The 22,467-nt window shown below is 36.8% G+C and overlaps 1 protein-coding gene, 1 long non-coding RNA gene and 1 pseudogene across 5 annotated transcripts in view; 2 read left to right on the top strand and 1 right to left on the bottom strand.

Moving 5' to 3' along the window:
• LOC141684179 (uncharacterized) overlaps positions 1 to 8,117 on the bottom strand; it is a 59,080-nt gene extending 50,963 nt beyond the window's left edge. The window contains exons 1-3 of one of the 4 annotated variants that reach the window (XR_012560573.1): positions 7,882 to 8,079; positions 7,376 to 7,789; positions 5,043 to 5,509 (exon numbers count right to left, since the gene is read on the bottom strand). This is a non-coding gene — a long non-coding RNA (uncharacterized LOC141684179). Of the gene's footprint in view, positions 1 to 5,042; positions 5,510 to 7,375; positions 7,790 to 7,881 lie in introns of those variants that run through there. The other 3 variants (XR_012560574.1, XR_012560575.1, XR_012560572.1) reach the window with 3 other exon arrangements.
• LOC141684178 (cytochrome P450 71A9-like) lies at positions 5,853 to 7,276 on the top strand (annotated as a pseudogene).
• Positions 8,118 to 8,230: 113 nt separating the features above from the next.
• LOC141684177 (cytochrome P450 71A9-like) lies at positions 8,231 to 10,093 on the top strand. The gene is made up of 2 exons (XM_074489014.1): positions 8,231 to 9,240; positions 9,367 to 10,093. The coding sequence occupies exons 1-2, from the start codon at positions 8,356 to 8,358 to the stop codon at positions 10,003 to 10,005; spliced, it is 1,524 nt and encodes a 507-aa protein (XP_074345115.1). The 5' UTR covers positions 8,231 to 8,355; the 3' UTR covers positions 10,006 to 10,093.
• The last annotated feature ends 12,374 nt before the right edge of the window (positions 10,094 to 22,467 follow it).

The following is a 22,467-nucleotide window of genomic DNA, read 5'->3' on the forward strand; positions in this document are numbered from 1 at the left end:
GGCAATGCAGGAAGAATTGAACCAGTTCAAGCGTTATGACGTTTGGGAGCTCGTCCCACCTCCTCAGGATGCCAAGATCATTGGTACTCGTTGGATTTTCAAGAATAAGAAAGATGAAGATGGTAATATCATTCGAAATAAATCTCGTTTAGTTGCTCAGGGATACAACCAGCAGGAAGGAATCAATTACGACGAGACATACGCTCCAGTAGCTCGATTAGAGGTTATTCAAATTTTAATGGCTTTTGCAGCTCACAAGAAATTCAAGCTTTATCAGATGGACGTCAAGAGCACATTTCTAAATGGCTATCTCAAGGAAGAAGTTTACGTGAAGCAGCCTCTAGGTTTTATTCATGAAAAGTACCCTAACTATGTTTACATGCTCAAGAAATCTGTCTATGGATTGAGACAGTCTCCTCATTGTTGGTATGAACGTCTCAGTCAGTTTCTTGTGCACAATGGTTTCATTCGCGGTACACTCGATCCAACTTTATTTATTTTTCATAAACGTGATAACTTTCTGTTAGTACAAGTTTATGTAGATGATATAGTATTTGGATCTTCTAACGAATCATTGTGTAAGTGGTTTTCTGATTGCATGCATAGGGAATTCGATATAAGTTTGATGGGTGAATTACAGTACTTCCTAGGTTTGCAAATTAATCAGTCTAATGCAGGAATATTTATTCACCAAGGCAAGTACATAAAGGATCTACTCAAAAGATTTGCACTTGATCATGTCACATCTAAATCAACTCCGATGAGTACTTCAGTAAAGCTTACAAAGGATGAACAAGGTACACCTGTAGATGTCACTAAATTTCAAGGTATGATTGGTTCATTGTTATATTTAACTGCCTCACGACCTGACATTATGTATAGTGTATGCTTATGTGCTCGTTTTCAATCTCAACCTAAAGAATCTCATTTGAATGCCGATAAACGTATTTTTTAATATTTGAAAGGTACGAGTAACTTGGGATTGATTTATCCAAGCTCCTCTTCCTTTGACTTAATCAGTTTTTCAGATGCTGACTATGCAGGGTCACAGGTTGATAGAAAAAGCACAAGTGGTGCTTGTGAATTTTTAGGAGATTGTTTGGTTGCATGGCATAGTAAAAAGCAAACATCCGTAGCTCTTTCTACTGCTGAAGGAGAGTACATTGCAGCTGGTAGTTGCTATGCTCAAATTTTATGGATGCAACAAACATTGCAGGATTTTGGTATTTCTTATTCAAATATTCCTATTTATTGTGATAATACCTCTGCAATTAATATCTCTAAAAATCCTGTCATGCATTCTCGTAATAAGCATATTGATGTTCGTCACCATTTTCTACGAGATAATGTTTCTAAAGGTAATATTGAGCTTATATATACTGAGAAACAGCGTGCAGATATTTTTACTAAGCCCTTAGCTGAAGATCTATTTTGTGTAATGCGACGTGAACTAGGTATGTGTTCCATGTAATTTTATGTGATTAAGTGTGTATTTTGTCATAATATTTATATATGTTTTGTCTCTTTTATTCTTGTGATAATTAGAGAATTTAGTTCTGTGTCAATCAATAATTACTACATGTGTTTATCTGTTTGTATATTTATTAGTATTATTTTTTTTAGTCCGTGTGTTGTTGCATGTTTATTGCCAATAGATTTAGGATATCTTTTGATTAGATTTATTACTTCCTCGTATTTCGTGCATGTACTTTCTTTTCAGTACATCACTTATTTCTTTCTTCTGTTCGTTTCCACTTCCATCTCTAACTCTTCAGTTCTCTTCTCTATTTTAACCCATCTTCTTAACCTTTTCATTTTCTTATTGACCTACTTTCTCCTAAAACACTTAAAACCTTTTTCATCTGTCTTCTATATTCTCAATCTTTATCCATGGCACGTAAATCGACATCGTTCACCCGTTCTCGATCCGCCTCTCAACGAACCCCAATCGATGCAGCCTCAGGCTCAAAGCGTCAAAGAGTTGGTAAATTGGAATCTGAAGCGTCTAGTGGAGCATCTGAAAGTTCTTTTGAGCGACATGCAAAAGAAAACGTTTCGAAAGTGATGTTAAAGTTAATTTTGAAGTAACGTCTGTGTGATTTGGATCTTTTGAAGAAAGTCGGTATTGTGGAGTTGTTTGAGTCAGTTGGTTGTTTGTCATTGTTGTCGCCCCCAGAGGTTATTTATCCCGAGTTAGTGAAAGAATTTTATGCCAAGCTTCGTATTCTGGATGGTAATATTATGTTCTCAGAGGTGCAAGGAAATCCGGTCTGTTTTAAAGCTGATCTACTCGCAAGGCTTACGGGCGTTTCTGACAAGGGAATTTGTTCGTCGACTACTCATCAAGTTTTTCAAGATATCCCCGGCCTTCAGTATGAGGAACAGGTCGAACTCATTCTTGGCGACAATTTCGTTTCAGTGTCTGTCAAACCGCTGGTAAACGATTTAACTCATGTTTCTCTTTTGTTGTTTCGTTTATTTCATACAAACGTACTCCCTCGCAAATCTGGTCGTGATAGAGTCAATTTCCAAGATTCTATTCTTATGTCTGTTTTTGTGAAAAAGATTCAGTGTGATATTGCTTCGTTAATTATAACCAATATGAGTCATTGTGTCAATCACGGTTCTATGTATTTACCATACCCTGGTCTTCTGTCTCGTGTGTTTGAATACTTTCGTGTGTTGACCCCTGCTTTTGTGTCTGACAAAATTTCGGTTGTCTTTGATTTGTCAGTGTTAACCTTAAATGGTTTAATTGTTTCTGAGTCGAATGAGTTAGTTTTTGATGATTTTCATAGGAATGTTGATGGAATTCCTAAGTCCCCGAACTATGCATCTGACCCCTTTGATCAGCCTACAAAAACTTTGCTTAATTCTTTGTTGATTAAATTAAATGAAAATTATTCCGCTTTGGTTAATCTTAATCAACACTTTGCGTCTGTTGAGACTTTGGGTTCGCTAACCTCACAGGTTAGTATGATACATGCTTCGTTTGAGTTGTTTCGTAAGTTTGCTTGTTCTTCCCTTGATTCAATCAATGCAAAGCTATCTGTTTTGCATGCTTCTGATGTTAAGTTGTCTAAGACTCTGGACTTTGAGTTTAGAACCCTTCAAGAGGGTCTGGTTTCCTCGGCTAAGACCTGGGAAAAAGAATTTGTGAAGCTGTTCTTTAAGTTGGGCTCCGAAACAAAGTTTGTGTCGCAGCAGCTGTCCGCTATGCAGGACAAGAGCAAAATATACTGGCATAAGAAGCGTGACTGGATAGGCGATTATACGTTGGAAGAGATTACAGCTCCTTTTCCTCTTCCTGCCATCCCTCCACCCTCTGTATTTGGTATGTCAAGGGAAGAATACAAAGAGAAGATTTTCGACTGGCTTCGGGAACAAGACGGCAAAGTACTAGCTCAGGATGCGTTTGACAAGCTTTTCTCGGAATATGGTTCTGCTCCTGTGTATCCTTCATCCCAGAACAAGGCTTCTAGTTCAGGCAAAGGGAAAGGCAAGGCTCCAGTTAATATTGATGATGACTCCGACTGTGACCCCTTTTATGATGAAGGGGGAGAAATATATGTTTTAAGACGGTGTCTCATTTGGTTTTTGATTTTAAGACATGGTTTATGATGTTGTTTGGGTTATTTTGAACTTCGGTTTCTTATGTGTTTAACTGTTTTAACTGCTTTATTCTGGATTAATTTTGTGGTAGATTACCACTGGACATCCTGGTTTATGGATGGGTTGTTAATGCTTATGATTATGGATTATGAATGAGTTATTTTGGTTGATTATATGAGATTGTCTCATTTATCTATCCGTTGTCCCATTCTTTACTTAGTTGTCTCATTCACATATCTGTTGCATACATATAATATAAACTGCAATATATTATGTTGTCTCTAACCTTTTGTTTCAGGCCTTTTAGTGTTTTTGATAGGGGGAGCATTTATGTTCTCTTTGTCGTCATCATAAAAGGGGGAGAATGTTGCAGTATGAGTTTATGATGATTGGTTTTAGCAACCGATTGTAACAGACATCTGATCCGGGATTATAGCTATGCAGTTTGAATCAAGATATCTTCCAGAAGCAGTCTTCAACAGAATATGTTTGTTAGGGTTTGTGTAAATCTTGTTTAACTGGATATATTTCATCTCAAACAAACTCTATCTTATAAACCAAGTTTGAATTATTCAAGACTTATCTTTTACTTGGTTTATCTTTTTCAAACAACTAACAGATTAGTTTTCATTCAAATATTTTCAAACAAACTTGTTTTCAAATCTTATCTATCTTATCCTTGTTTGAAAATAAAGTCTGTTAGAACTTTGCCTATAAATACAACTCACATTTTCAGATTTCGACTAATGCTTTCACATCAATTTTTTATATCTGAAAACACTTCTTGTTCTTTATACCCGAGATATACATCCAGTGAAAAAGATATAGTTTGAGTTGGAATCAACGTATTTATACTTATTTGTACTCGTGTATTCATATCGACTTTGTGCCGGGTTGTGGCAAACTTGATTCCAAAGTATAGCAAGGTAGCTAGAGTGCTAAGGAATAGCAGTTGGCTAGGTAGCAAGTTTAGCTTGGGAAAGGTTTTCTTTCAAGTGCTATATTTGTAATCAAGGAAAAGACTGTAAGTTATTTTATTAAAATTGATATAATACATTCTCTATGTTAGTTAGCATAGGGACTTGGATATAGGCCATAGACTAGGTGTAGGGGCCGAAACAACTGAAAAATTAATGGTGTTTTTACTTTTTCAGTTTTCATCATATTGCATTTATATCTCTGTTATTTCTATTCTGCTATTTATTGAGACTGTCCCATATATTATCTCATTTGTAAAAGAACTGTCCCATCCATTTGCACAAGAGATGTCCCATTTTCATCCACTCATTTCAAAGTTACTCTAAGAAGCTTCCCATGGTTGGAAATATCTGTTGTGATATATAGGTGATAAAATAGAGATACGTAAAACACTTATCATAACTAATTTCCATTCTGTTTTAGGCGGTGCTTGAGTATATATGCTTAAGAGTTGTATCTGCACAATTTAATTTATCTTTCTGCTGTACAAAACTTCAGTATCAATATCATGTAGTTCTTTCTTATTTCTTATGCGTACATAGATCTACATTACTCAATCAACATTGATGAATTCTAGATGGTACACAAGCTTAGCAACCTGTGCACTTTGTCTTATAAACTGAACCGTAGTCTCAAATCTCCTCATATGGAACTGGGGTGTTCCAGTTATAGAGAAATAAACAGGCCATTTGTTAGCATAAGACATACTTTCATATCTTAGATTCCTTCTTAACCGCATGGTAAGATTATTACCGGAGAAAACCACCATATTCTTTGCACTACCTATCGTGTGCCAGATTCCTTTTGCACCGGACAGTCTCTGAAAATGAAACATTTCCTCTTCACCTGCATTAAAAAATTCTGGTACGCTGTTGCACTGGAGTATGCCACATCAAGTCCCATTTTCCGAACTACTAATCTGGTAATGACTCATAATCAAGAGACGACTCTGATCATTACTTTTTTTTATACTATGCTTGCTGACATTACTTTATAATGTTACAGCACTTAATCCAACTATTATAGGAAAGATACCTGAGTAAACTTATGTCGCCTTGTATTCGACATTGTGTCAATTATAGAAGTAGTTGTAATCAGAATAACCATTAAAATGTTAATTGTTATTTTATAAATACACCCAACAACTAATCTGGTAATGACTCGTAATCAAGAGATGACATTGATCATACTACTTTTTGTAACATGTTTCCATTACTTTAATATGTTACACCATTTAATCCAATTATTGCAAAGATGCTTTGGTAAACTAATTGTTTGCTTGTATCACAATGAGCTTTTCAATATTATTGGCATTCTTTCTCAGTTTTTCCATTCCTTTGTCGATCATGTTGCTAAAGAAGAAAGATGAGCACAAGAGGCTCCCTCCGGGGCCTAAGAAGCTTCCCATCATTGGAAATATCCACCAGATTAGCCAACCTCTGCACCAAACGCTTCGACACCTTTCAAAAAAACACGGCCCTCTCATGTTTCTACAACTTGGTTCTGTTCCAACGCTTGTCGTCTCATCAGCTGCTATGGCTAAAGAAGTTCTCAAGACACATGACTTGATTTTTGCTAGTCGTCCTAGTTTGTATGCCGCCAAAAAGTTGAGTTACAATGGCACAGATATTAGTTTAGCTCCCTATGGGAAGTACTGGAGGGAAGTAAGAAAGATAGCAGTACTAGAATTGTTGAGTACAAAGACAGTAGAGTCATTTGAATCTATCCGAGGAGATGAGGTGGAGAAAGACCGTTTAATAAAAAGTATTGCGAATTCAACACCAAAGTCAACTCTGATTAATCTGACAAAGTTGCTGTTTATGGTATCGAATAATGTTGTACTCCGAGTTGCATTTTAGTAAAAAAGGGAATTATGGTGAAGAGAAGGCAAAGAAAGGCATTAATGATGATTTTAGTGAAATAATTAAAGAAACAATGGAATTGGTAAGTATGGGAAGCATTGCCGAACTATTTCCATGGATGGCATGGTATAACAAGCTCAACGGAGTTGAAGCAAGATTAGAAAAGAATTTTAGAGCTCTGGATAGCTTTTATGACATGGTAATCCAAGAGCACCGAGAGCCATCCGAGGCTTCTGAGCATGAAGATCTTGTTGATGTTTTGCTTCGAGTTTAGAATGATCCAAATCAAGAAATTAGACTCACGGATGATAACATAAAAGGTGTATTAACGGTATGTATACATGCATTTAAGCTCAGTATTTAACTATTAGAGTACTTGTTATTATTTTCACAAGTCAGTTATTTACAAATTTATGATTGCTTTTGAGGTTTGTAGTTTATAAGATTCCAGCCAAAATGAGAGTGTTCGTTAACGCTACATCAATAGCTATGGACCCTGAGTACTGGGAAAATCCAGAGGAGTTCAAACCAGAGAGATTTTTAAATGCTGATATTGATTTTAGAGGCCAGCACTTTGAATTGTTACCATTCGGGGCTGGTAGGAGGGGAGCTTGCACTTGCTAATTTGTTGCATAGCTTCGATTGGAATTTTCCTGATAGCACAATAGCTGGAGATATCGATATGGAAGAGTCTTTTGGGATTGTTGTTCATAAGAAAACTCCTCTTTACCTGGTTGCTTCTACACTTTGCGTAGCTATCTAGACTGTATTTGTTTCTGTTCTTTTAGGACAAAGTTTCATAAAACAGATCAGGTATTTAAATGTTCAACAGAATTAATATCTATGTATTTAAATGTTCTAAAAGAAATAAAATTCATGTATGTGAATGTTCTGTAATTTGTTATACCAGGTTGAGAGAATACCTTTAATTTGATGCCTTCCTATACTTTGATGGAGCTCCGGTAATACCAATTTCAGAACAAACATGTTACAAAACATTTGCAGAGATTAATACAAAACATTTGCAGAGAGTGCTGATGAACTTTATATGATCTTGTGCAATCCAATGTTTAATTCGGGAAGGTATAGGCATCAGGAGCGGATATGTACTGTGCCATAGATCTTACAGACTCGTTTCTGATGAGATTTTATGGACTGAATTGTTTTTCTAGCATTATACCTTATATCAAAAATCCAGAGGTTATGTACGGCCCTTATAACGCTTACTGTGATTCGCTAGTTTCTTGTTACCTTCCATATACATGGACTTCCGTCTGTCTCACCCTATAGCCCTGCACATAAACAGGTCAAACAACCGAAGCTGCTGTCACATAGTCCTGCACATGAACAGTTTTTTATTATAGGCAGGAAAGAGAAGCAAGACAAAGATAGATGTTGCAAAAATTACCAACAGTTTAGGAAAAATCACCATAAACAAACCATCACAAAATATTGATAAACAGCACGGGGCCAAGCAAGCTTGTCCATAGTCTGGCATTGAATTCTAGTGCTTAAGGCACTATTGATAAAATTCAACCTCAAGCTATGTATTATTGTGACGGGACCTGGAAGACTTAGCAATGCACTTGTCATAAAATTAATTTTTTTTGAAGGGATGTTGATATATTTCCATCATATTTATCTTCAGAAATATGAATATTAATCATTAATCAATCTAATAAATTCTGCAATATTCTTTTGAAATTTGGATAGAAACTCTCTTTAAAATTGTGGTTTTGGTACACTTGTCTTTCATTATCACTAGTGCATGTGCATTGACAATATGGTATACTCTTAATAAATCTACAATGACAAGAACCTGGCCAATGCTTGTATAAATCACATTTCCAGTATATAATCAGAATTTGCTTGCCACTCGAATCAGCTATTCACAAACACAACAATGAGCTTTACATTAGCATTGGCAATCTTGTTTAGTTTTCTCATTCCTTTGTTGATCATGTTAATAAAGAAAGATGCTCACAAGAGGCTTCCTCCGGGGCCAACGAAGCTTCCAATTATTGGAAATCTCCACCAGCTTAGTCAACCAATTCACCACACCCTCCGACGCCTTTCAAACAAACACGGCCCCCTCATGTTTCTGCAACTCGGTTCTGTTCCAACTCTAGTTGTCTCGTCAGCTGCTATGGCCAAAGAAGTTCTCAAGACACATGACTTGACTTTTGCTAGCCGTCCTGCTTTGTATGCTACGAAAAAGTTGGGTTACAATGGCTCAAGTATTAGTTTATCTCCCTATGGAGAGTATTGGAGGGAAGTGAGAAAGATAGCATTTGTGGAGTTTTTAAGTGCAAAGAGAGTCGAGTGTTTTGAATGTATTCGAAAAGAAGAGGTGGTGAATATAATTAGAATTGTTGCTGATTCAACAGTAAAGTCTACTCCTAATAATTTGACCGAGTTAATGTTCATGTTAGTGAATAATATTGTGGTTAGAGTTCTATTTGGTAAGAAAGGAAATCATAGCGAAGAGAAGGGGAGTGTTGGTGAATTTAGCGAAATACTAAATGAAATGGAGGAGTTGGCAGGAGTGGGAAATATTGCTGATTCATTTCCATGGATGGGGTGGTATAACAAGTTTAACGGCTTTGATAACAGATTAGAAACGAATTTCAGAGCCTTGGATAGCTTTTATGACATGGTAATCCAAGAGCATCGACTGCAATACGGGGGATCTGAGCATGAAGATCTTGTTGATGTATTGCTTCGAATCCAGAATGATCCTAATCAAGAAATCAGACTCACTAATGATAACATCAAAGGTGTATTAACGGTATGCTTTGTTTTTGCTAATTTACTTTGTGCTTTGTTGTTGTCTATTACAGTATTTTCCTATAAATAAACCAGAGAACTCTAGTAGACTAAAATTTAATATAGTTTTCTATGTTCAATTTTTAAGGACATGTTTATAGCTGGGACGGATACTTCATCCACAACACTAGTATGGATAATGGCAGAACTGGTGAAAAATCCAACAGCAATGAGAAAAGCACAGGAAGAAGTGAGACGAGTTGTCAAGGAAAAAGGTTTGCTACAGGTAAAAGAAGGACATCTTTCGGAACTCGTGTATCTGAAAGTGGTCATAAAAGAAGTATTAAGACTCCACCCCCCAGCGCCATTACTAATTCCGCGTGAAACAACAGAAAGTTGCAGCATTGCAGGCTATGAAATTCGAGCTAAGACGACAGTGTTCATCAACGCCACGTCAATAGCTTTGGATCCCGAGTACTGGGAGAATCCAGAGGAATTCAGACCAGAGCGATTTTTAAATACTGATATTGATTTTAGAGGCCAGCACTTTGAGTTGTTACCATTCGGGGCAGGCAGGAGGGGTTGTCCTGGAATCAACTTTGCAACGGTGATAATAGAGCTAGCACTTGCTAATCTGTTGCATGGCTTTGATTGGAATTTGCCTGATGGAGCAAGAGCTGAGGATATTGATATGGAAGAGTCATGTGGGATTGCTGTTCATAAGAAAACTCCTCTTTATCTGGTTGCTTCTGCGCCTTCAATAGCAATTTTAAGTGACTGCATTTAAAAGTATCTCCTACAATTCACCCTGTGATTGCGTGTTCTTGAGTTGTATATAAGAAACATATTTGTTCAATATAATATTGTGTTACTTACATTTCTCTCCGGAGATATTATCAGACAAAGCAGGGATGCGTTTCGAGTGAGAATTTATTTGTGAAAACTAGGGGTCTATCCTGTCCGGACCTAATAGATCGAAATAAAATTCCGTTCGGTTCGGTTCCATTCAAAAATATTTCGTTCCGGACCGAATAGACCGATAGATCAAATCATAAATACTATAATTTTATTTTATATATATTTTACATAAATCTTGAAAATTATAATAATATTTTTAATTTGTAATTGTATTTATACACTCTTATAACTCTACATATCACGTTAATTTAATTAAGTTTTAGATTTTATAATTTTTTATTTAATTTTTAAAACAATTTTTTTTGAAAAAAAATTTCGGTCTGTCCGAACTGAACCGAAATGGTTCGACCCGTCCATAATAAAATTTTGATCTGGTTCGGTCTAAGAAAAAGTGTCAATTTAATTTTTCGTTGTATTCGGTTCGGTCCGGTTTTAGCGCCGGGGAAAACAGTTGGTCTGCACTCTTTCAAAAGAGCGATGGAACAATCGTTTTTCATAGTTTCAGGATGTTTAAGGATTTTTTTGAATACTTTATTTGTGTTCGGAAGGTTTAGTGCTTGTTTTCAATTTCTGGGGGTAGGTTTCTTTTCTGAATCGTTTATATATCTAACAACCCTAAAGAGGGAAGGCGCATTAAAATACATATTCATATCGATTAATATGGTTATTTTACGCATGTAGTAAGCAGTAGACAAAAATGAATTCATTTTTATGAAATCATCCCTATAACCTCATACTAATTAAACATCACAATCTTAGAGAACATTATTTTATAATGCTATCATACACAATAAGATTTAAATCAGAATTTTTACCTCTTACAATAGCTTTCTGGTCACCGGAAGTCTTAACTCACCCTTTCCCTATTATCCTTAACGCTCTCCAAGCTCCTTTGGATATTCTTGGCTGGATGCAGGAGTCCTCACACGGTCTCTTCCATATTGCTATTCTCCAAGGTATTTTCTGAATCACTCGTGATTGTATATAATACATATAAAATAATCTTTTCTATTATTATGATATATCCTTAGTAGAGATTATAGAGAGTGAAGAAGTTTAGCCAGACATATTCAAAGAGAGAATTTAACTTCAGAAATTTCAGATATCCTTTACATTTCATGCATGGACTTATTTATAGTAGTCCTTCTATATGGTTACAGATTACCGGGATAACCGGTTTCTTTTACATAATTACTAATAATTCTCTTTTGCAGGTTTTTTCCAGGAATCTTTTATTTTCTTTGTCTGCCATTTCTTCTTTTGTCGTTTCTTCATATTTTCTTCATCTTTATCTTCTGTGTCTGCCATGATATCTTGCAGGATCTGTCATCTTTTCCAGGGAATCTGCTTTTTCTTTTCTTCTTTCTCCATTTTTGTCATTTTGCCTTGATATTTTGTTGTTGAAGGGAATCTTCTATCTTCTGGTAATATAACTCTTTTATATTTTTTGGTTTTCACCATTCAGTTTACAGTGTTTTGGTGTATCACACCATTTTTGTATCATGCAAAGGGATCAGAATTCCCTTTATCATCATCTTTTAGACTGATAATAGGTCTTTTTCTAGGACCTGTTATTCTTTGATAATATTCAGTAGTATGTTTTGCATGATTATATTTCAGGTTTTCTATTTTATCAAGCATTATCTCTTGTTAGGAATATGTGTATTAGTTTGATGATAAGTTAAACAAAACACTTAAGTTGAAGTCTAGTGTTTGTAGCCTCAACGGATAATACCATCTTGGCTATCCGTTGAAGGAGTAGCTTTACTTAGCAATAAGTTTAGTATTGTAGCACATTTCATTCTCTGGATTCAAGTTGTAATTCTTAGATGTTGTAGGAAATTATCAGTCATGTTGACTACTAGTGGATATGCAAATAGGAGGGCTAATTATAAATATTTCATGCCTTGTAATTTTGTATAAGTGAAGAAGTATCAACTGATATTGAAGACCTTCAACGGATAAAAAATAAAGCTTCAATGGATGTCTCTAAAGCTTCAACGGATAATATCCATCAACGGATAAGTGCTTCAACGGATAAAGACTTCAACTGCTAATGCATCAATGGATAAAGCTTCAACGGATAAAGGCTCAACGGATAAGGCATCAACGGATGAAAGCTTCAACGAATGCTTAGTTCATTAGCAGTTGATAGTGACAATTCATAAGCTGACAGAGGCACATGGGTTGACAGAGACAAACTGGAATGTGGAAGCCTCTAGGAGGAATCAAGAAAATACAGCATTTCCATTCTGGTGCAAACAAGGAAGTATTCAAAGATTAACAGCTAAGCCTAAATTGCATTAGATAGAGAAATGAAGAAGAAACATGTGAAGAGCCTTTTTAATTATATTTTACAGTTTTGTCTTCACTTGTAAACTTGGTGATATATAAACCAAGTAGCAGCTAGTAATTAGATGTGAATTTTCCAGAGCTGTTTAGAAAAATCCAGAGAGAAAATCATCTAGTTTGTACTAGGAAGCAGCTGTGATTTAATTCTTTGAATCACAGATTTTCTAAAATAACACATCTCTGGTGGAACAACAAATCCACCAGAAAAGTTTTTAAGTTCTTTGTGTTCTTTACATTTGTGTTTGAATATATATTTGCCTGTTATAGCTTCAAGCCATTCACACACATTTGCTCACTAAAACATTTAGCCTTAGAAACTGCTCAAAACTTGAAAAAGTTTTGAGATTTACATTCAACCTCCCTTCTGTAAATCTCATTGTTAGTCCACTGGGAATAACAATTGGTATCAGAGCAAGCTCTTAACATACAAAGAGTTTAAAGATCTATTATGCTAACATCATGAGTAAGAAGGATATTGGTGTAAAGATTCCAATCTTGGAAAGAGATAACTATCATCACTGGAAAGTGAAGATATATTTACATCTTCTCTCTCAAGATGAAAGCTACATCAACTGCATTGAAAATGGTCCTCACATCCCTCACAAGGTGGCCACAGCTGCTACTGCAACAGTTGCTGTTGGACAGTCTATTCCCAAGCCAAAAGCAGAATGGATTGTTGAAGATATTGAAGAGGTTCACAAGGACAAGAAAGCCATGAACATTCTGTTTAATGGCCTAGATCAAGATATGTTTGACAATGTCATTAACAGCCAAACTGCTAAGGAAATTTGGGATACTGTGCAACTTATCTGTGAAGGCACTGAGCAAGTTAGAGAAAACAAAATACAGCTTCTCATTCAACAGTATGAATATTTTCATTTTGAAGAAGGAGAATCATTGAATGATACCTTCAACAGATTTCAGAAACTGTTGAATGGATTGAAGCTGTATGGCAGAATGTACCAAGTCAAGGACTCCAATTTAAAATTTCTAAGGTCTCTACCAAAGGAATGGAAGCCTATGACTGTTTCTCTAAGAAATTCTCAAGATTATAAGGACTTCACACTTGAAAGATTATATGGAATTTTGAAGACATATGAACTTGAGATGGAGCAAGATGAGTTGTTGGAAAAGGGAAAGAGAAAAGGAGGATCAGTTGCACTTGTAGCTGACAGTGAGAAGGTTGGAGCCAGGAATGAGGAGAAGACAATGCCAAGTCTCAAAATTGGCACAAGCAAATCAGAATCAAGCAAGGGTAAAGAGCAAGTAGCTGAGGATGAAAACAATTCCAGTCAGGATGACTCTGATGATGTTGATGAATATTTGGCTTTTCTGTCCAGGAGGTTTGCAAAGATGAAGTTCAGGAAAAATACAAAATTCACTAAGCCAAACAAAAACATGGTGGACAAATCCAAGTTCAAATGTTATAACTGTGGCATTAGTGGACACTTTGCAAGTGAGTGTAGAAAGCCAACTTCTGATAAGAAGAAATTTGAGCAAGTTGATTACAAAAAGAAGTATTTTGATTTGCTCAAACAAAAGGAAAGAGCTTTTCTCACTCAAGATGATTGGGCAGCAGATGGAGTCAATGAAGATGATGATATGGAATATGTCAACCTAGCCCTGATGGCTAATTCTGATGAAAATGAAACTAGTTCATCAAGCAACCAGGTAATTACTACTGATCTCTCTCAGCTTTCTAAAAATGAATGCAATGAAGCCATAAATGATATGTCCAATGAATTATATCATTTGCGAGTTTCCCTTAAATCACTAGCTAAAGAAAACACTAGGATCAAAGAGAATAATGTGTTTTTAAGTGATAGGAATGCTGTGTTAGAGGATCAGGTAATTGAGCTTGAAAAGATTAAACTTAAATGCTTGACTGTTGAGAGTGAACTAGAAGAAGTTGTTAAGAAAGTAGAAATTCTTTCTAAACAGTTAGAAAGTGAGCAAAAGGTAATCAAGGCCTGGAAAATATCTAGGGATGTTAGTGTTCAGATTGCCAAGGTTCAGGGAATTGAATCATTCTGTGAGGATGCCTGGAAGAAAAACAAAAAGGAGTTAGAATTAATTGATGGATTGTCAACGGATGTGGAATCAACGGATGATGAAAGTTATCCGTTGAAGGAAGAAAAAGAGCATCCGTTGAAGGCTCATCAATTAAAACAGGCAAGTAATTTTAAAAATAAAAATCTCAATAAGAAGGATGGTTCAACTCTCAAGAACTTTGTCAAAGAAGGAGCTAGCGCATCCAAAGATGCCAGTAAGGTGAATATAGGACACGTGACTTTAGATCAGCTGAAAAATAGGCTTAAGTTGGTTGAGGATAAGAAGGAAACTAAAAGAAAATCTAAAAGAAATGGGAAGGTAGGGATTAATAAACATAACAATTACACACCTGATAGGTATGCTCCTAGAAAAAGCTGTGTGCATTGTAAAAGTGTTAATCACCTATCTGATAATTGCAAATCTGTTAAAAATGCTCCCATGCCTTCAAATCCCTCCATGCCTAACATGTCCATGTCACCTCTGCATGTTATGCCTGTTATGTCTCATCAGAATCCCCATGCACATTTTGCAAACATGCCATATATTAATAATCCTTATTTTACTGCATTTACTATGCCTCAAATGCCATACAATATGCCTATGTGGAATAACATGTTTGCACAATCTATGCCTTATCAAATTCAATCAAATGTGCTAAATGATTCTGTGACTAACCCTACACTTCAACCAACCACATCTGAGATCAAGGTTGACCCAAAGTTACCTAAGTCAAAAGATGCAGGAGGAATGAAGTCTAGGAAAAAGACTAACAAGGCTGGACCCAAGGAAACTTGGGTACCAAAATCAACTTGATTGATTTTGTTGTGTGCAGGGAAAAAGAAGGAATCTATGGTACTTGGACAGTGGCTGTTCAAGACACATGATAGGAGATTTCACCCTGCTCACAGAGTTTAAGGAGAGAGCTGACCCTAGCATAACCTTTGGAGATGACAGCAAAGGATTCACTATGGGATATGGCTTGATTTCAAAAGAAAATGTCATCATTGATGAAGTTGCATTGGTTGATGGTCTCAAACACAACTTATTGAGCATCAGTCAACTATGTGACAGAGGGAATACTGTTTCCTTCAATTCTGAAGCCTGTATTGTCACAAGTAAGAAGGACAATAAAGTGGTTCTAACTGGAGTTAGAAAAGGGAATGTGTACTTAGTTGACTTCAACTCTACAAATGCAGAATCTATTACTTGTCTTCTCAGCAAAGCAAGCTCAGTTGAAAGTTGGCTATGGCACAAGAAGCTGTCCCATTTGAATTTTAAGACAATGAATGATCTAGTCAAAAAGGACTTAGTTAGAGGAATGCCTCTAGTAGAATTCACAAGGGATGGACTGTGTGATGCTTGTCAGAAAGGAAAGCAAAAGAAAGTATCATACAGTAAGAAGCTTGAATCTGCAATTGATGAACCATTATAACTGCTACACATGGATCTCTTTGGACCAGTCAATGTATTGTCAATTTCAAGGAAAAGATATTGCCTAGTGATTGTAGATGATTTCTCAAAGTTTTCATGGGTTTATTTTCTTGGATCAAAGGATGAAGCTAGTGAAATCATTATCAATCATATCAAGCAAGTCAACAATCATCCTGATTTCAAAGTAAGGAATATTAGGAGTGACAATGGAACTGAGTTCAAGAATTCAACCATGAAGTTGTTCTGTGAAGAAAATGGGATCATGCATGAGTTCTCAGCTCCAAGGACTCCACAACAAAATGGTGTGGTGGAAAGGAAGAACAGATCACTAATTGAAGCTGCAAGGACAATGCTTGAAGAGTCAAAACTTCCAACTTACTTTTGGGCTGAGGCTGTTAACTGTGCATGTTACACTCAGAATATTTCTCTAATCAATCAGGCAAAAGGCATGACTTCCTATCAATTATTCAAGAGAAGAAAACCAACTTTAAACTTTCTGCATGTCTTTGGTTGCAAATGTTACATCTTAAGGAATCAATCTGATCACAAAGGGAAGTTTGATGCAAAGGCTGATGAAGGAATATTTGTTGGTTATTCTGCTGGAAAATCATATAGGGTCTACAATCTAAGAACCAACATTGTCATGGAATCTGTGCATGTTGCGTTTGATGATAAAAAGATTGATGGACTAACAGATGAGGGACATCATGAAGGACTCAAATTTGAGAATATTGAGATATATTGTGATGATAGTGAAGATGAGAATGATGAAGAAGGCATCTCAAGAAGAATTCAAAATCTGCCTTTGGATAATGCATAAAATGCTGCATCCGTTGAAAGTCATAATTCAGCTTCCGTTAAAAGAAGCAATGCAGCATCCGTTGAAAGACAAAGTGCATCATCCGTTGAAGTTCATAATGAAGCATCCGTTGATCACAGTCTGTCAACGGATAATCAATTCACTTCATCAGTTGATAGAGCTCCCAATTCCTTTCAAAGGATCAGCAACTCAGGGGGAGTTTCAACCAATCAATATTATATCTCACATCATGACAATACTGAGGCAACCTCATCTAGAGCTAATCTACCACCTCAAAGGAAATGGACCAAGAATCACCCTTTTGAACTGATCATTGGTGATGCTACATCTAAAGTGCAAACTAGAAGGGCTACTCAAGATGAATGTATGTATAGTAGCTTTCTATCACAGGAGGAACCTAAGAGAGTGGAAGAAGCTCTATTGGATCCAGATTGGATTTTAGCAATGCAAGAGGAGCTAAACCAATTTGAGAGGAACAAAGTATGGAAGCTGGTACCCAAGCCAAAGAACAAGAGTTCTATTGACACAAAATGGGTATTCAGAAACAAGATGGATGAAAATGGCATTGTCATAAGGAATAAAGCCAGATTGGTTGCTAAAAGCTATTCTCAACAAGAGGGAATAGATTTTGATGAAACATTTGCTCCAGTTGCCAGACTTGAGGCCATCAGAATCTTTCTAGCCTATGCAGCCCATGCTAATTTCAAAGTCTATCAAATGGATATCAAGAGTGCATTTCTAAATGGGGAATTGGAGGAAGAAGTTTATGTAAGCCAACCTCCAGGATTTGAAGATCCAAACTTTCCAGACTATGTGTATTATCTGTTGAAAGCACTCTATGGACTAAAGCAAGCACCTAGAGCCTGGTATGAGACTTTGTCAAAATTTCTTCTAGATAATCACTTCACAAGAGGTACTGTTGACAAAACTCTTTTCTTTAGAAATATTAATGGCTCTACAATACTTGTTCAAATTTATGTAGATGATATTATATTTGGATCTACAGATGATAAGCTTTGTAAAAAGTTTGCTAAGTTAATGCAAAGTAAATATGAAATGAGCATGATGGGAGAGCTAACTTATTTTCTTGGTTTACAAGTTAAACAAGTTAGTGGTGGAATTTTCATTAGTCAAACTAAATATATTTATGATCTTTTAAAGAAGTTTGACTTAATGGACTGTTCATCTGCAAAAACTCCCATGGCCACTGCCACCAAGCTTGAATTAAACAAGGCTGAAAAGTCTGTGGACATTTCAAGTTATAGAGGCATGGTTGGCTCACTTTTATATTTAACTGCTAGTAGACCTGATATAATGTTTTCTACATGTCTATGTGCTAGATTTCAAGCTGATCCTAAAGAATCTCACTTAGTGGCTATTAAAAGAATCTTCAGATATCTCAAAGGGACTCCAAATCTAGGAATTTGGTACCCTAGAGAGTCTGGTTTTGATCTAATTGGCTACTCAGATGCAGATTATGCAGGCTGCAAAATAGACAGGAAAAGCACAACTGGCACCTGTCAATTTCTAGGGAACAAGCTTGTGTCATGGTTCAGCAAGAAGCAAAATTCTGTTTCTACATCAACAGCTGAAGCTGAGTACATTGCTGCCGGTAGTTGCTGTGCACAGATACTATGGATGAGAAATCAACTATTTGACTATGGACTAACTGTTGACAAAATTCTTATATTCTGTGATAACACAAGTGTCATTGCCATTACTGAAAATCCAGTACAGCACTCAAGAACCAAGCACATTGACATCAAGTACCACTTTATTAGGGAACATGTGATGAAAGGTACAGTGAAATTTCATTTTATTCCAAGTGAAAAGCAAATTCCAGACATATTTACCAAGCCACTTGATTAATCAACATTCACAAGATTAGTAAGTGAGCTAGGTATGCTTAATTATTCATAAATTTATGTCCTCTATATAATCTGCCTTGAAGCCTGAAATGAATTTGCTGTAAGAACAAAGTTGGCTTTAAGTAAGACTTATTCTATCAACAGATATTCCCTATCCGTTGAAAGCCAAAATTGTTCTATCAACGGATGTACATTATCCGTTAAAAGACAAATACATTTCTGGTAATTTTATCCCTCAACGGATAAAATAGTGTTGATCATCAACGGATAACTATTTACCTTATCCGTTGAAGTGTCACATCAGTTACTTTAAGTGAGTCACAGCCGTTGATTCTTTTACTTAACCGTTGATACAGATACACACTGTTGTATGTATTTGTATTAAAGGCAGTTTTCAGAATTTCTACAGTTTTCTTTATACTTAAACGGCTGTAATTTGTTTAAAAGTATCATTTAATCATTTTATTTACGTTTTAATTCAAGAAAGTATAAAAGCCCATTGAATTCTTATTTTCACTTTACGCTTTCTTGCAATTTTTATTCTCCTTCTCTCCCAAAATTTTCAAGTTTTTCTCTGCAACCTCTACTCACAACAATGGCACCAGTAGTCAAAATTATGTCTCAATCTGGATTTGTTTATGAAAAGAATAATTTCGTAGCCTTGGTTGAAAAGAATGAAGCCCATTCTGATTATCACAAGATGATGGACTTCATCAAAAACTACAAACTAAGCTATGCAATGCTGGAAGCCCCAACCATCTACTGTGAGGTGATTGAGGAGATTTGGACAACTGCAGAGTTCAACTCCACAGATATGACTATTGTCTTCTCTCTCAAAGGTAAGGATTATTGCATTAATTGTGATGATATACAGTCTTACTTTAAGTTGCCTGAGAATAATGCCATGACACCACACACTGATAAAGATGTATCTGCTATGTTAGATTCCATAGGCTATGCTTTTGATTCTGCTAGTTTAGGTAGTATTCGAAGGAAGGGCCTTAGGAAAGAATGGAGTTTTCTTGGAGATGCCTTTATCAAGGTTTTCTCTGGGAAGATTAGCAATTTTGATGCCAAAACTTCATCTCTTGTTAATATGCTCTATATGCTAGTTTCTGATAGGTACTTTAATTTTAGCAACTGTGTCATGCTAGAATTAGGTTCCAGATTAGGTAACAAAGCTAATAGACCACATAACATCTACTATGCTAGATTCTTTATGTTATTGGCTAACCATGTTGCTGAAGGATTGGTTATATCAAATGAGAACAATAAACTCAAATGCTGGGCACAAGAGAAAAGGGTCCTTGCAGACCTTTTGAGAATGAACCTCAACAGCCAAGTGCCATTGGTATATTTGCCAATCATGAATGCACCACAGGTAAGTGAGGTAAACACTTCTATAACTCCTACTGTTTCCAACCCCATTGTTTCTTTGCCTTCCAGTGTGGCAATGAATTCTGTGTCTTTGTCCAAACAGGTTCCTACCAAAGCCACCAAAACTAAAATTTCAAAACATAAGCCAAAGAAAACCACCTATGTTGTCTCTCAAAAGACAACAGTTGTAACAACTACCATTAACCCTGAAGGGAGTGAACAGGGTGTGAGTGGTGAGGGGAGGGGTGAACATCAAGAAACCCCCCAGGATAAGGTGGGAGAGGTGAGTGGTACCCCAGCCAGCCAAGCCACAGTCTCTCAAAAGACTGTGGTGGTTCAAAAGGAGTCAAACACATCCCTAGTTGCATCCGCCCAAAAGGGTGCAACTATTGAAAATAGTCCCCAACCAGGGACACAGAACAAAAGAGGGAGGGACACTGAAGCCACACATTCACCAATCAAAGCCTTTTCAAGGAAGAAGAAGGCCAAGACCCTAGTTTCCACACAAGGGGCACACACAGCACAGATACATCCACCTGTATCTTTGCCTTCTCAAATTCAGCTTGATGTGACTCCAGCAAATGTGGAGTCACAGCCCCATTCTCTCATAATAGAAACACATCCATCATCAAACTCTCCATCACCCTCTCTGGATGTGGATATGATATTCACATCAATTCCTGATTCTCCCTCATTAAAACTCAGGGAGGTGCCCCACTCAAAACCTGATGATCATCATCTTTTAGATGATTTGTTGGATCATCAGCCAATTCTTTCAGATATAGTTGAAGAATCTGTGTCACCTCACTTAAAATTAATTCACACAGATTCAACAATTATGTCACTTTCAATATCTACTTCTTTTCCTTCTTCAACGGATATCTCTCATCCGTTGACAAGTGGTTGTTCTTCGACGGATAAGCTTAACAGCAGTTATCCGTTGATACCATCAGTTTCCACTTCAACGGATACTCCCTATCCGTTGATGTTCTCTACACATATAACAGAAACAATTCCAACTGTAGAGGACATGGTTACTGTACAATCACTTTTAGGTTTGAGGGAAGGGAGTGATAATTTGAGTGAGAGGCTGGGTTGCTCCCAGGCAAAAGGAGAGGTTGAGAGTCACCATATGCATGCTATTTCTTCCAGCATGGCAAAAGTGAGTGAGGGGAGTGCCACCTTAGAAGGTGAGGGTGAGGGTGAGGGTGTGAGGGTGTGTGTCAGCCAGGGGGAGTCCCTGATGCAAGAAAATAGAGAAAATGAGAGAAAGGCAGGTACAGAAGCTATAAGGGTGGATCCAGCCATTGCTAGTGAGTCAATGATTGTGGATGATGCAGACAATGGAAGACAATTTCAGCAACATTACAAAGCTGTAATTGATAACATTTCCTTGGATGCTGACACTTTTACTCACCCTGTTCCAGCCTATCAATTGTTGGATGCTCAGGGCAATGTGGAGGCAGAACAGATTTTAAACATTGTACACACTTCAGAATCTCTTCTCAGAGACAAAGCTGCTGTTAACAGGCTGCCTTCTCAAGCTAGTGAGCCATCTGAAGAATTTGGAGTAAATTCTAATGATGATGACTCTAATTCTTTGGATGAGAGCATGAACTTAGGGGGAGAAGCAGGCCCAGGTTCTGTTCCAGATCTCCCTGATTGGGCATGGGCAAAGGCATCTACACCAGGAGAGTTTGGTGTAACTTTGGTCAGGCAAGTAATGACTATTCAGAAGGCCCTTCAGGAGACTACAGATGCTGGTACCAAGGCAATTCTTCAAGCTCATCTGGACTCTCTGCATCTCTTGCAGTTGCAGCATTTCAAACAGAATCTAAGTGTGGATGAACTCAAGCAGGACATTATTGATCTAAAATTCTACAATGCTGAGAAGTTGGATTCAGTCATGCCTTATGATACTATGCAAGATTTGTTGGAGAGACTGAGGAAAGCATCTGATGCTGACAAGAGGCTGGCTAGGTTGGAAGACAGAGTTCAGATCATTAAAGACTCTATGGTCACCCATTCTTCAGAATCAACAAACTCAGACAAATCTACTAATGCAGCTGGCAAAAGCACAAGGCTTGACCCCTACCATTGATGATAACAAAAAGGGGGAGAATAAAGGGGAAGGGGAAGGAGAGCCATCAACAACAGTTCAAATATCTCAAGTGCTAGTTCCTGCCATCACCACTTCTCCAACTATTCAAATCAAAGGAAAGCTTGATGGAATTGATCTAATCCAGATAGCAGCAGCTGAATTGCAAGTCAAAGAGCAAAGGAGGAAAATTGATGAAAAGATGCAACAAATTTTTGGTTCTACAACTTCTAAATCACAATTTGTGAAGCATAGCACAAAGGTGGAACCAATTATTATGGAGCTCAAGCCAGTAAGGAGGAATAAGGTTGGAGAGACTTCTTCCAAGAATAT

This window comes from Apium graveolens, chromosome 9, assembly GCF_009905375.1.
Source record: "Apium graveolens cultivar Ventura chromosome 9, ASM990537v1, whole genome shotgun sequence".
Lineage (NCBI taxonomy): Eukaryota > Viridiplantae > Streptophyta > Magnoliopsida > Apiales > Apiaceae > Apium > Apium graveolens.

What these genes read in the sequence shown, in the direction of transcription:
- LOC141684177 (XM_074489014.1), top strand. Translation starts at nt 8,356, where the DNA reads ATGAGCTTTACATTAGCATTGGCAATCTTGTTTAGTTTTCTCATTCCT. An exon ending in ACATCAAAGGTGTATTAACG is followed by an intron (nt 9,241 to 9,366) that starts GTATGCTTTGTT and finishes TCAATTTTTAAG; the next exon opens with GACATGTTTATAGCTGGGAC.